The sequence below is a fragment of the Rosa rugosa genome, chromosome 6 (genome assembly GCF_958449725.1).
Source record: "Rosa rugosa chromosome 6, drRosRugo1.1, whole genome shotgun sequence".
Lineage (NCBI taxonomy): Eukaryota > Viridiplantae > Streptophyta > Magnoliopsida > Rosales > Rosaceae > Rosa > Rosa rugosa.
The window spans coordinates 22,625,696-22,640,259 of NC_084825.1; the positions used below are offsets into that span (position 1 = coordinate 22,625,696).

A 14,564-nucleotide genomic window follows, 5' to 3' on the forward strand; every position below is an offset into this window, starting at 1 on the left:
GAATGCGTCCTAACATTGCACCAGATTGTCAGGCGTTTTTAGCGGGAAAAATAATCATCAAGAGTTTCCGGTAAGGAAAATTCTACAATGTGTTAACGTATGACATGCATACAATTGCCTTAAAAGTGGTAAAATGAGTCATCAAAATAGTTATATTAGTCCTCAAAGTGGTAACATGAGTCCTTAAAGTGGTAAATTTTCTTAGTTACCACATGAGTTCTCAAAATAGTAATATTAGTCCTCAAAGTGGTAACATGAGTCCTTAAAGTGGTAAATTTTCTTAGTTTACCATATGAGTCCTCAAAATAGTAATATTAGTCCTCAAAGTGGTAACATGAGTCATTAAAGTGGTAAAAATAGTTGATGTATGAGAAATGTTAACATACCATAGCTTTACCCTTCCGGTAAATATGCAAAGTTGGAAATATAGACCGATCAAATTTATGTTTGAAATGTACAGTTCTTAATCACTAGACAAATTTACCAAGCCATTATTGCCAAGGTTCGTTGAAGGTTGCAACAAAATGAGGGTGGTCTATGGAGTTGCGTTCTTCAACATAAATATCTCGGAGGGGATTCTAGTGTTAATATTGATTATAGAAGCCCTGCTCAGTGTTCAAGCAAATGGAGGGGTTCGATGTTAGGAGCTGAGCAGCTTCTGAGGGCAGGTATGATTTGGAGAATTAGTGATGGCAAGTCCATAAACTTTGGACAGATAGATGGCTGGAATGGGGCTTTGATTGATGGTGTCAGTGATCATGCTATGTCAACTTAGATTTTCGCCAAGGTTTCTATGATTCAGAAACGATTGATAAAATTGTCAAGTTTCCTGTTGGAATTGAGGGGTATGGTTCTGATAAAGCTATTGGAATTTAACGATCTTAAGTACACTGGAACAGGAAAAGTGAGAGAGCATATCATGAAGCTTATTGAGATTAATGCTCAGCTAAGGGACCTCAGCATGGGGGTCACTGATGATTATGTAGTGCACACTGCACTGCATTCCTTGCCTAATAGTTTTAGCCAACTAAGGACCAGCTACAATGCTCAGAAGGAAAAATGGAGCCTCAAGGAGCTGATTGCCATTTGTGTAGATGAGGAGGACAGGATTAGGAAGGAAAAAGAGCCGAGCACCTCAGTGAACCTTGTTGAGAAGCCTAAGAAGAAATACCAGAACCAGTCTAAGCTCAAGCCTACCAAAACCATCTACAAAGGATCTACCTCGGGAGCAGCTAAAGCCAACAAACCATTTAGGTTCAAGTGCTATTTCTGTAAGAAAGTAGGGCACATGAAGAAAGATTGCACAGGCTTTAAGAATTGGTTGATCAAAAAGGGTAATTTTTCTAACTCACTGTTTTCTTTAGAAATTAATTTAGTTAATGTTGAACCAAAAACTTGGTGGATTGATTCAGGAAGCCCCTTACATATTACTAATTCTCTGCAGGGATTCATAAGGAAGAGAGTCCCAAGAAGTGATGAAGTGAACCTGTGTGTAGGCAATGACATGAGAGTGGCAGTCAAAGCTATTGGAACCTTAAAATTAGATCTTGGTTTAGGAAAGTTGTTAGTTTTGGATAATGTTTATTATGTACCTTCCATGAGAAGGAATTTAGTTGCAGCTTCTCTTTTGGTTAAATCTGGATGTAGACTTCATATTGACAATAATGGAATTATTATTTCTAAAGATTCAGTTCAAATTGGTTATGGTGTTATATTGAATGATTACCTGCAGTTAAATTGTTCACACAATCAACAAGAAATTTCTCTTGTTGAAAATAATAACATATCGAGTAACACTTTAACTGGTGTTAAAAGAACTAAATGCAATGAAAAGTCTGCATATTTGTGGCATAGAAGACTTGGCCATATATCAAAAGAGAGATTGAAAATTTTGGTTAAAAACAATATCTTGAATGAACTTGACTTTTCTGATTTACAAGATTGTGTTGAATGTTTTAAGGGAAAGATAACTAACTTAAGTAAAAAGACTGCATACCGAAGCCAAACACTTTTAGAGCTCATACATACTGACATTTGTGGTCCATTTAGAACTCAAACAATCTAAATATCGGTTGACCAATTCGATCGGATTTGAATATTATTATTATAACACTTGATGGGTTTGTTGTTGGTTGACCAAATCAAATGAATCATTATACCCTGTGGTTTCTCTCATGGCTAGAGATTTGCTAACAATTCCAGCTTCTACTGTAGCTTCGGAGTCATGTTTTAGTGCAGGAGGTAGGATTGTATCCAAGAGAAGGGCTAGCTTGAGTCCAAATACAATAGAGGCATTGATTTGCTTGAAGGATTGGAGTTTAGCAAAATCAAGGATGCAAGAGGCTCAGCGTGAAATGCAGCTAGCTGAAGAAAGGAAGCTCATTAGGGAAGGACGACCAGATTGGATGGAAAATAGTGAAGTTGAAGCTGGAAATGAAGCTGAAAATGAATCTGATGATGATTCTGAAAATGAGTCCCATGAACAGGTATATTGTTTTGGCTAGTTCATTGCTTCTATTTTTTTATTTTCAGTTTACCAAAACATGTTTTCTGGTTTTTTAATTCTTTATTTAAATGGGTAGGTACCAAGATCAGCTGAATCCCATGAGTTATCAACCAATCTGCAGCCTTAAATTTTCAACTTTTCAAGGTCAGTAAGTTGCAGTTTGCAGACTTGCAGTTTATGTGGAAAATAGTAATTGGATCCTTAACAATTCTTAGGATGCTTTTACATACAAACTTTATCTAAAGTTAGACTATAGTGGGTAGTTTTAAAGCTTGAATTGGTTCATTTGAAACTGTGAGTTGCTTGCTTTTTCAACCAATCTGCAGATTAGATATTTGGAATAAGCATGTTCAACTTTATGCCCAAGTAGAAATAAAACTGGAGTTTTGGTTATTTTGTGTAGTCCGTGCATTACAAATAAGTGGCTCATTTCAAGAATTTTTTGCAGGGCTGTACCAATTATGCAGGGCTGCAGGCAGATTCTAAGTGTGAGGTTGTGAGCGTCATTGATACCAAGTCTGAATGGAAGACAATATGCCTAATTAGATAAACTCATAGAAATTGTATTAATAATTTGCTTTCGTTCTAAGTTGTAAATTGTTATTCTGTCTTTTTATTTCAGTACATTAAAAGTTTAAAACGGGCGTGGGGATGAGCCTCCTAGTTCGGCTAGGTTCCAAACCCCTTAAAATGAAAAAAATAGCATCCTTAATATGAGATGTATCCATTTCAGCTCAAGACCTTATCAATTAGTTGAATGAGGTCAGTAAAAGTAGTTGCTGTGGACGAGGCTAAATATTGCACAATAAAATGGTCTGAGACTTGCATTATAGAAAAGCCCGGCCCGGCCCGTAAAAAGGTGGGCTACCCGGCCCGGCCCGTAAAAGCCCACAAGGCCCGCCTTATATGGACGGGCTTGGATCCGTTGATTTACAATGAAGCCCGGCCCGGCCCATTGACGAGGCCTAATGTTGCTATTGGGATGGGAGCAAATTTTTCATTGGAGAAGTTCTAGACTAAAGCTAGACGATACTAGTGTATGACAACTGTAATAAATGGATGAAACTAGGACTTCAGTTTCAGAATGGATTATGAATCAAATTAGGGGAAATTTGCAGTGTTTCAGTTGAAAAGCAATGATAGTGTAGGGTTAAAATTAATCCTTGCGAGCATAGCACCATAAATTGAAAGGGACTTCCTCAAATCCATCCATGTAGAAAATGATGGCGTTAGGAACATACAATTGTTGCTTGATAATGGCCTGATAAACCAGGTTAACAGTTTGACGGATGGACCGAAAAAGTGAAACAATTTGACGTACATAAGAGGCTCCGTTCGTGTAAATTGCAGTTTTGGATGCCTTAAGGATCACCAAATTGGCTGAAATTTTGCAGAGGTGATCTATACATTAGGACCTAAAAACTGAAAGGTTAAGATGTAAAAATGTGGCCAGAAAGTGGTCGAAAACAGGAAATCCGTACCGAAATTTCGATACGGACGTCCACACCTGAGAAAAATCCTATATATATATATTGAACCGTCGAGATGTGGATATGCGATCGAAAAGTACTATGTATTCAAAGAAATTTGCATATTTTAAAATATGTGGAGGTCCTTAGCAGAGAAACAGTACTGTGTGTGTGTGTCTATATATATATATATAATTGTCAGATATATTACGGAGGGTGGCACATGAGGACTTTTAAAGTAAGGATTATATGAGGAATTTTAAATCAAAGGTTTGATAACTTATATGTTAAAGAAATAATATTTCAACTAAACCTTGAATCATTCATCCACTATAGACTTTATTTACGTAAGTCACTTATTTACGTCTACTGGAAACCCAACAACCACCATTTTGACCGGTAATTGATCCATTTTTTAATCTATAATGATTGGCATCCACAAGTAACATCTCATAATTAGCTAAGTTTTAATCTCATACGGTAGTAAAAATATAAACAGAATTGTGGGTATGGACAACTGGTGCAGTGATAGCTCAAAAGCTAAAAAGCTAAGTGGCGAAATGACACAACAATATATATCAAATTTTGTCATGATGAATCTAGAAGAATCGATTTCAAAAGTTGAAATTATATCCATGAAAAAATATCACGTGGTGAAAACTTTATTCTTGTATAAAAAATTGTCAATACAAAGTGTAGTCACACCAATCAAGGTGCATCTTCTTTATGAAAAGACATTCATATACTACCTACCACAAGAGAAACAATTTTTTTTTTTTTACACCAAATAGAAAAGCTTCAATATGTACGTGAGCCCTTTAGAATGACGAAAAGGAATTGTATTGTGATGTAACAATTTGCTGCCCCTTATCGTCCTTCAATCATTGTAATGCTAGCTTCTTTTTTGGAGGAATTAGTATTCTCAGAATGTGGTTGATGATGAAAAGCTGAAATTTGGATAGTGAATAGAGGCAGCTTGGGTTGTGGACCATCTTTCTCACTACTTAACATCAAAGCTATATCCACCATGGTTGGCCTATCCACAGCATTGTCTTGTACACACAGAAGCCCGATATGCATGCATTTCATTACTTCCGTTGAGGAATATGAATCGCCCAAAATTTCATCTACCAACTCCAACCCTCTACCTTCATTCCACAAGTTCCATGCCTATAAGGGTTCATAAAAAATAAGGTTTAAGCTATATGAAAGAAACTGCTCATGAGTTCACATTTTACAGTAGAAGTTAAAGTATGAACTTACATAAGCTAGAAAGCCTAGCTGTTGGTCATATAAACAGAATCGGGTATTCTTCTTACTGCTAATAATCTCCAAGACCAAGACTCCGAAGCTGTAGACATCGGATTTTTCAGAAAATATCCCCCCCATGGCATACTCTGGAGACATATAGCCACTGCATGGCAAAACTAATTATTAATTAGTAGGTAACCAATTGATCATGTTGGGGATTAGTAAGGTAATTAATGATTAATCTTACCGTGTTCCAACAACTTTCTGAGTATTTTCTAGATTTTGTGTTCCTTCAATTATTCGTGCTAATCCAAAATCTGAAATTTTTGGATTCATTTTTTCATCCAAGAGAATGTTGCTGACTTTCAGATCCCTATGTATCACCTTCACATACGAATCATAATGGAGATAGAGAAGCCCTCTAGCAACACCCTGAATAATATTAAAGCGAGTCGCCCAGTCAAGAACTGCTCTCTTCCTCGTATCTGAAAATAATTAATGCACCAAGTTAGAGTCTAATCATTAATGGTTGTTCATAAATCATGACTCCCATGCATGTTACAATGAAATGTCATGAGAATGCTACCCTTTCAAAACTGTTTGTAGCCTTCTTTAATTGCTAGGAAATGCAGACACAGTTGTATGACAAGTAGTAGTGAATGCAACATAGGAATCTGAACTGAACAGACAGCAGAGATTATACTGTACAAACATATTCAATATCTGACAGTATGGGCATGGATCTAGAAAGTAGTCAATTAATGATGGATTGTTTGTCTCTTGGTAATCTATTTCGTGTGAATCTATTCATCGCTTTATGTTAGTATGCAGTTGTGATTCCAAAACCCAAATTATGCTAATTATAAGGTTGAATTCTTCAAACTTTTCTATTCCTTTTCTTGTTAAATAAGAAAAAGACAGGTGAGATCTTTCTTTTCAAAGAAATTTTAATCATTTCCCCAAGTTCGACATTTACAAACAGCAAAGATACTTTCATTGAAATAGGTGAAGATGACTTTTTGCACCGCAATATATTGAACATAAAACACTAATGAAACTAACCGAATAGAAAAGTATCCAAGCTTTTGTTTGGCATGAACTCGTAAATCAGTAACTTCTCATCCTCTTTAACACAGCAACCCATGATCCTAACAAGATTTTTATGTTGAAGATTGTAGATCAACAACATCTCATTCTTGAACTCTTCAATGCCTTGTCCTGAGCTACTAGATAGTCTCTTTACTGCTACTTCTTTCCCGTCTTGTAGCATACCCTGTAAACCACGAGCTCTACAATTTATTAACTGAAGTCATGTTTGTTTCTTGTACTTGATGAAATGTATGAAAGAGAAAGCACCTTATAAACTGGGCCAAATCCTCCTTGCCCGAGTTTGTTTGCGACACTGAAATTCTTTGTGGCAATTAGTATGCTATCAAAATCATATATCTGTAGCTCTAAGGGATCATGCTTTCCTATATATTCTAGGAGACCATCTCTTGAACTCTTAATCATACCACTCGATTCAAAGTTCTGAGTCTGTCCTGTTTGCATATATAACATCAAGCAGTGAGTTTGAGCGAAACAACAAGCAACATCCAGATACCAATCAATAAAACAAAAAAAACAATAATAATCCTTTTATGAAGTTATGCATGAAGAGATAATGTGCCAATGCATGAATTGGTTCATCTCTTACTCTTCTGGTTAGCTCGCCTCCTGTAAAAACCGAATACTATGGCTGCCAAGATACTCACAAAAACAATAGCTGTAAGGCTGCCAATTAACTTTATTGGCTTTCCTTCACCTAAGAAAATTAAAGACAAGAAAAAGTGAACTTATTATACAAACACAAGCATGAAAGAGAAAATTAAGAAAATATATTGTTGTAAGAGTTGTGCAAGCACTACTATTAGTTACCAAGTTCAGAGCGTGCTAGGCGAATATAAAGATCTACTCCGTCGACAGACGCCGAAAACTGTTGTATATCAATAAGATCTTTGGACCATACCAAACACCCTATATTATTAACAAATGCATAAGCAAGGCAAGAGCAGTTGTTTAGGCAGCGTAATTTGCAATCGTTGGACGTTTCTTTAGCATTGAGAGCAGTAATGAACTCATGAGAATCTGGTATTTTCAACCTCACCGTCTTCCAAAACCCATCATCATCAACTTTTTCTCCTCTTGATGAGACTGACTTGTTTGTTTGTCTCTCACAAAACAATTTTGTCTGCCTCATACACCCTCTTGTCCAGTTTCCTTTGCTCCATTCCGCATTTGACTTCGGTACAAAACCTTTCAAACACTTACAGATTGGAGATGCAGAAGATTTGCAAACTCCAAAAGGTCCACAAGCTCCATAGATGTCACATGGATTCTTCGGAGTCTGCCAATGATCATACCACTTCCCATCATTCTTTGAAAATCTAATCCTCACTATTCCTTCTGGAGAGATGTATATATATGCCACAGGTTTGTCATATAAACTATAAGAGAAATCCACTGTGCCCTGCTTTAAGTTATCATCCACACTAAAGCCATTTATATATCGACGATCCATTTCTGGTACACCAATGAAACTCGACTTATCCCATGGACCACTTCTCCAGTAGGGAATTGAATGTGAATCATTTGATCCATTATTGATCCAAATGAACACTTGTGACGGCGCCTGTGGGGCCAATCCAAGTAAGAATTTCCCTGGTGATGGATCATTCTCTGCTTTCCAAGAGCTCAAGATGTGCCCCTTTCCAGATTTATTGTCTCGCAACACCATGTTTGGCAAGATTGTGTCACCAGGATAATCAAAGCTCTTCCATAACTCAGCTCCCAGATGATCATTGACAACAAAGTTTCCATTATCTAAGAGAACTGCAGCAACTGAACTAGTATTTGATGATGACACCAAAGAAGCAATATTAGTAGACCATATAGAGTTTTGTTTCCCATCTACAAGCTTCAGATTGCCATTGCTAGTAACTGTCAAACTCGCTGAGGTGTCTGCAACTGCAAGAGGCTTTTCTCTGTTGGCCACCCATACAACTTTACGCGGAGATATATCTTTGTGCCATATCCCCACATACTTCTTACCAGAGTTATTAGGACTGAAGAAGCCTAACTGAAAAATGTGGCCAGGGGAAACTAGAATTTGTCTCTGCGCTAACGGTTGCAAAAGAGTTATCTGATCAACTTCAGCACAATGATAATGTGAAGGAAGCAAGCTGAATAAGAAGATGAAAAGGAAGAAGAACATGGAGCCATTTAATAAAGCACAAATGCTTCTGGTTCTAATGTCCATGGGCATCCCAATAGGATTTAAAACAGTAATGAACATTAAATGCTACTCTTATGTATAGTGCTCAAGTCCAAGTTCAATTGTTCTCAAACTTCTGTCAATATCGAAGTAGACGCACATTTTGAAGCTTGTGAATTTCCTTGCGTAAATTGGGGACAAAGGTGACTTGTCTAAACATTCAACGATCCAGAATTTTCACCGTCCCATCAACCATTGTAAGAACAATCAGCAGGTTGCTATAAACCTTATCGGGCCCATGCAAACGTCACAGTATTCCTCTTCAATGAACCACTCGCGTGGGTATATAGTTTGAAGTTGAATTAAAAGGTTTGACAGTGCGTAGTCCGTGCGATCCTCTTTTTTCGTTTTAGTCTGATTAGTCAACAAAAGCATTCTTCTCGAAACCGTGAAGCAAAGTGCAAAACACACAAACTCAATAGGGAAGTCGACTGTTTCCACATTAACTAGATACACAAACTTAATAGGGAGTAAAGACTGGGGCACTAAGGAGTAGAGACTCCAAAGTCAAGTCCTTCTAGATTTTTGCGAATCCGGTAAGAGCTTCATAAAAAAAGCCTTGAATATTTTGAAGCAATTCCTCAAATATTTTGTCTTTTTATTTATTTGCATCTTCTTCACTCCCTCGGCATCTCACGACCCATGTAATACCCTCTCTTGGACGTTTTAACAGACTCCTTATCCTCAGATTGAACAAAAGAAAGAAGATAGAGCAGAAAACAAAGTGCTATTGTAAAGGAGACTAGATAAAAATCATTTTTCTCGTGATATTTGCGCTTTAATTTGGAAATTCTATCAGACGGACCAAACTGATTCAATTTTTTGGTCTTTGCTTTTTTTTTTTTTTTTTCTATTTTAAAGAAGAGGAGAAATTGTACATACTTACCTGTCCGAACAAGGATGAATTGATTTTTTGATTGCCGAGGCAGTGCCTCTGTTTCACAAGGTTGCTCTGTTTTCATGACTCCTCATAACAACCAAAGATTCCACTTCATGTTAACATGGGTCCTATGACCCTACGACGAATGATGAACATAAGAAAATGAAGAGAAAGATCATAAAAAAAGTAAACATATATTACTTGAGGAAAGGACGAAGGTGGACCCTGCACCAAGCCGAAATTCGGCGCGTGACCGACACGCGCGGTTACTTAGCCGCGGCTGGTTATGCAGAGATTTGGATGGGTACACGTGATAGATCGATTCAAATCGATCGCGCCTTGAATGAAGGCAACTTCCCTCTGTTGGTTCAGTTCAGTTCAGTTCAGTTCGACTCCCTCTCTCCGCCTGAAAGGATATACAATTGTCGCCACCACAACAACCATGAATCCGACGGCTGCGATCTCCTCTACCACACCCCCTCGCGCCACCTCCGCCACCGTGACTCCCTCACGGCACTTCAATTTCTTTGTTTCTATTGAGTTTCGGAATAATAAGTTTCTGGGTTGTCTGGTTTTTGGGTTTTTTCGTTTTGTTGAATTTTGGGTTGTTGGTTTAAGGAGCGTGGAGCAATTTCAATAGCAGATTGGCATGATGGAACGAGGCTGGACCACAGGGGATTTGGTTACTCTTTATGGTGATGAACAAGCTATTGATAAGAGTATCTGTGAGATTGGGGATGGTGAGTGAGTAGAGTAACAGTTTTCGTAAATTGATTGGGGGTTTTGAGGTTTCTTGGAAGATAATAGGCTGGGTTTCAAGATTGGGGTTTTGAGGGTTGCAGGGTAAACAAACTTGATCCACTTCACAGATAGTATCATTGGTTGCAGGGAGCATTGAGCGTACATAATGGAAGATTGGCCACAAATGGAACCCACGACCTCTTTCACTCGCCATTGAGTTCACGCGCCGAAATTGACCGTGGTCCACCTACACCAAGGTCCATAGTAGAATTTTTGGTGATCTCAATGCTATGCTGGAAAGATAAACTTTTTTTATTTTTTATTTCCAAGTAATTGAAATCATGCAAGAACCAGACCCAATCCCTCACCCTCCTCCGACTCGTCTGCTCCACCGATACCCCAACTGAATCCCCCCACCCGACCCGCAAACCCCAAGACCCAGGCAGCTGTGTCGGGTTCGGAGCCCGGAAAAGCCCAAGGACATTATCTGCAGAATAATGGCCAATCGGGGATGGACGACCTCCAGATTTCCAGATCAGCGTCTCATCAACTCCAGATTTCCTGCAAAAACTCAAGGTACTCGTGAAGTGAAAACTTTTCAATTGATTCTGAGTCTCCCATTTTCTGGAAATTCCAAATGTTTTGGTTAATTTGATTTTCAGATGCAACTGATTTCAGTTTGTATTACTTGCATGGATCTTAGATCTGCAGGTAAGGGCATCTCTGTGGATGTTGAACACATCAATTTGCATTGATCTTAAGTGGATCTCTGGAAGTCTTTGTTTTCTATCTTATTCTCTGATATCCCTTATGGGCAAACGAAGAAACAGTCTTTTTTGGGAGATTGAGAGATTTGGGTTATCACTTCGGCTCTGGTCAAGCATGTCAAATCCCCTTTGCATCTGGTACGTGTTTCTCTCTGAATTGGTTGATTGGGTTTTGGGTGGTGTTGATTTGTTTGACTTCTATTGAAGATATTATTTTTGGGTTGTGGTTGAGTTTTGTGGTCTTTTAGATCTACAAGTAAATAAATGCCTCTTTGTGGCTGTTGAACACGTTCTTGGATCGATTTGCTAATCTTACTGGGATTGTCTTGCAGAAATTCATTAGATGCAAACAAAGACTCAATCTCTACATAACACAGTGTTAATGCTCAAAGTCCGGCGGTAGCCGAACCTTCGTTTAACGCGGGTCCGATGGGCGGACCGCTACTCTGTGGACTTGATGGTCTCCGCTAGCTGTCAAATGAAAGACAGGGCGTCAGAGGGAGACCGCGTTGTGTGGTCTTCACTTCTCCGATGCCTAAGTCAGTTGATGCAAATAGACAGCATAACAATAAATGAGTAGTAAATGCGTAATTAATGAAGAGAGAGGAGAGAACATTTTATAGGTGAGGAGGAGGCTGATCTTCTCCTTGTTTTCGATGTGGGACTGATGTGCTTTAGTCCCTAGCGTCAGGAGCTTCTGATGCTATCTTGGCACGGCGCGTGGCGGTGATCTGGGGGTGATCCGAGGCTCAGGCTGTAGCTCGCCTGGCTGTGTATCCGTAGGCTATTCCTTTGGCGGGAATCAGTACCTCTGGCGGTACCATGAGCGTAGCTCATTATAGCTAATTATGCTTGTGAATGTACATGTATGTACACACAGGTTGGATCTCAAGATTATTCCTTCAAGATATGGAGAATGACCATGAAGAACAACCTTTCAAGATCTGCAGAATCACCATGAACAGGGATGACAAAAATCCCCAGCGGGGCGGAGCTTCATTGGATACCCGCCCCTAATGGGGGGAGAATTTGGGGACAAATGGGGAATGAGGATGGGGATCTCCAATCCCCACTATCTAAGATTGGGGATGGGGCGGGGATGGTATTGTGATCCCCATCCCCAAACCCGCCCCAATAATATATACATATATTTAATTTATATATATATTAATTTATTTTTTATAATATAAATCACAAATATATACATTTACTACTTTACTTTAATAGCTACACTTTTACTTTAATGGTGTTTTGACTTTTGCACTCACTATCATAAGTTTTATGAATTTAATCATGTTTTAATTTTTTTTTGGTAGATGATTTGTACTAATGAATTAAAAGGCACGCCTCACTCTAAAAGCGTGAGGCGGTGAAGAAAGTGAGTGTGTTTCGCTGCTAAGGCGTGGAGGTGTGAAAGGCGGAGAAGGCGCTGTGTAAGGCGGAATAGGCGAACGCCCAGAATTTTTTTTTTTAACACCAAAACGACGTCATTTTGGTGTTATGAGAGAGAGAGAGAGAGAGAGAGAGAGAGAGAGAGAGAGAGAGAGAGAGAGAGAGAGAGAGTCAATTAGGTCATGTTTTGAAAGCAGCTAATCATTTGGAAGCAGCCTCTTTCCCGGCTCCTTCACTCTCACAGCAGCCCATCCCAAATTCTCAATAGCTTACTAAAAAATTTGATAAAATCATGAAGAGCCTATAAGTTTTCTCAAGAATTTGGTTCTAAAGGAGGCTTTTTGCAGAATTGGAGCAAGAAATACATTTGATTTGAAGAGAGTTAGAGAGTTGTTGTTCGATTTGAAGAGAAAGAGATTAAGATATGATCATGCTTCGATCAACTTTCCTTGTTTTCTTTGGATAGTTTCGTGTTTCTTTGTTATGTGCAATTGGAATTGGAATTTGGATTTGTAATGCAATGTTTGATTCACTACCCTGCAATATTATGAAACAGGGTTCCTTTTGATTCACTTTTTTTCCTTCCTTTCATTCCTCGATCATATGAAATAGGATTCCTAATCGAAAAGCTTCGGTTACAGATTTGGGTTTCTTTCTTTAGCCGAATGATCACATGAACTCTCTCTCATTTAGACTTTTATAGAATTTGTTAGGAGTGGGTTATATCTTTAGGGGTTCACCATTACATGACAAAATCTTTAGTGTGAAATTAGCTAATAACAACTAATTGCTGGTCTAGGGATTAGCTTGCGGACTCTTAGTTGTGCTTTTGGTTGGCTTTGTTGGTTCTTGGCTTGATAAGTCTCTTACTGGTCCTGTTCGAGAGCTGAAGAGATCACATTTGGGAAAGAGTTCTTTCTGAAGGTTCAGAAATAGAGTGTCCTAATAATTTTGTCACCGTAGAAATGATTATTGGTTATTTTGTCAATTATATTCATGGTTGTCTCCATTTGTTTTAATTAACTTTTGTATATTTTGAACACGGTTTATGGCATTGTGTTTTGTTTTTATGGCATTGTTTTTATTTTTATTTTTTTGACATTTCTTTCATGACATGTTGTTCTGTTTATAATTGGCATTGTGTATTTAGTTGTCCTGCTCCCACTTTAAATTGATATAAGTTTTAAAATTGTGTAGTGTAGGCACAATGAGTTCTATTACTAGTGGGACAACAAAGAACGATCATGCTTGGCGATGGATTAAACAAATTCCCGGGGCGTTGAAGTACTTCTTGTGTGCATTTTGTGATCAAAGAAATACTGGTGGCATATTTCAAGCAGCATTTAGTTGGCACTCATAAAAGAATCAAACCTTGTAACAAAGTTCCACAAAATGGGAAAGATTGGTGCACTATAGCACTTAAAAGAAATGAAGAAGAGAAACGAGCAAGGATTAAGGTGCGTCGGGAGATAGGGGGATTGGAAAGTCTAGAAGAAGAAGATGCTTGGTGTTTGGTGATTTTGTTGAATCATATGGTTTTAGTACTTGCTTATTATGAATAGATGACAATTTATAATGTTCTTTTGGTTACAATACATGTTCTATATATACTAATGATTACATAAATACAATTCATTTATACGTAAGGCTTACGCCTTACGCCTCAAGGTGAACGCCTTGCTGAGCCTCTCCCGAAAACGTTTCGGCTACGCATTAGCCTTTTAAAACATTTTTTGTACTGATATTGTATTACTGTAAGAACTGTTTGGATGACTTCTCCAATCAACTGTTTGCCTTGCATATATAATAACTATTCTAGTTAGTTATATTGTAGAAATTATGTAGTATATATTTTAAATAACAAAATCAATAGCTACAAAAACCTATTAACTATGTATATTACGTACCCTCTTTTTTTTTCTTCCTTTTTTTCCCCTTCTTCTTCTAGCTACCTCGTCTTTCTGATCTGATTATATGTAGGTATTAACCAATGGAGGCAGTAGGTTTGAAAAGAAAAAATGAGACGCAGCCTTCTCCAAATTCTAGCGAACCCTAGCCGCCATGGCTGGGGATCTAAGCAACGCCGATCGGCATCACCACCAAGCGGAATCTTCTCCGCCTCTCGCTGCCTCCTCGCGGTGCCCCAACATCAATCTCTTTTGACGAGCCCCCAACCAGCTGCTGGGAAGAAGGATGGTTTTGCAACTGCTGAACTCTCACGTTGGAAAAGGTTAACCAGAGAGGT

The 14,564-nt window shown here is 38.3% G+C and overlaps 2 protein-coding genes and 1 long non-coding RNA gene across 5 annotated transcripts; 2 read left to right on the forward strand and 1 right to left on the reverse strand.

Annotated features, from left to right (window-relative positions):
* Positions 1–2,274: 2,274 nt before the first annotated feature.
* LOC133714489 (uncharacterized) lies at positions 2,275–3,148 on the forward strand. Its single transcript, XR_009848693.1, has 3 exons — positions 2,275–2,486; positions 2,583–2,650; positions 2,955–3,148. It is a non-coding gene; the product is annotated as an uncharacterized LOC133714489 (long non-coding RNA).
* Positions 3,149–4,578: 1,430 nt separating this feature from the next.
* Positions 4,579–9,397, reverse strand: LOC133713670 (G-type lectin S-receptor-like serine/threonine-protein kinase SD1-29). Of its 2 annotated transcripts, none has more exons than XM_062139701.1 (7): positions 7,144–9,397; positions 6,923–7,030; positions 6,583–6,767; positions 6,289–6,499; positions 5,474–5,711; positions 5,239–5,389; positions 4,579–5,145 (listed from the first exon to the last, which is right to left on the reverse strand). In XM_062139701.1, exons 1-7 carry the CDS (start codon positions 8,558–8,560, stop codon positions 4,843–4,845), a joined length of 2,613 nt encoding a protein of 870 aa, XP_061995685.1. In that variant the 5' UTR covers positions 8,561–9,397; the 3' UTR covers positions 4,579–4,842. The 2 variants fall into 2 exon arrangements, with proteins under 2 accessions (XP_061995685.1, XP_061995686.1); XM_062139702.1 differs by having other exon boundaries at positions 4,959–5,123.
* A 1,137-nt stretch (positions 9,398–10,534) lies between these two features.
* On the forward strand, positions 10,535–14,003 carry LOC133713726 (uncharacterized). 2 transcript variants are annotated; one of them, XM_062139761.1, is made up of 3 exons: positions 10,535–10,736; positions 10,864–11,065; positions 13,517–14,003. In XM_062139761.1, the coding sequence occupies exons 1-3, from the start codon at positions 10,658–10,660 to the stop codon at positions 13,677–13,679; spliced, it is 444 nt and encodes a 147-aa protein (XP_061995745.1). In that variant the 5' UTR covers positions 10,535–10,657; the 3' UTR covers positions 13,680–14,003. The 2 variants fall into 2 exon arrangements, with proteins under 2 accessions (XP_061995745.1, XP_061995746.1); XM_062139762.1 differs by having other exon boundaries at positions 13,522–14,003.
* The last annotated feature ends 561 nt before the right edge of the window (positions 14,004–14,564 follow it).

Bases quoted from the DNA above. Each gene is read 5' to 3' on its own strand.
- LOC133713726 (XM_062139761.1), top strand. From the start codon at position 10,658: ATGGCCAATCGGGGATGGACGACCTCCAGATTTCCAGATCAGCGTCTC. The intron at 10,737-10,863 runs GTACTCGTGAAG...CATGGATCTTAG, and splicing joins ATTTCCTGCAAAAACTCAAG to ATCTGCAGGTAAGGGCATCT. The intron at 11,066-13,516 runs GTACGTGTTTCT...AAAATTGTGTAG, and splicing joins TCAAATCCCCTTTGCATCTG to TGTAGGCACAATGAGTTCTA.
- LOC133713670 (XM_062139701.1), bottom strand. From the start codon at position 8,560: ATGTTCATTACTGTTTTAAATCCTATTGGGATGCCCATGGACATTAGA. The intron at 6,500-6,582 runs GTGCTTTCTCTT...CGTGGTTTACAG, and splicing joins GATTTGGCCCAGTTTATAAG to GGTATGCTACAAGACGGGAA. The intron at 5,146-5,238 runs GTAAGTTCATAC...GAACCCTTATAG, and splicing joins AGCTAGGCTTTCTAGCTTAT to GCATGGAACTTGTGGAATGA.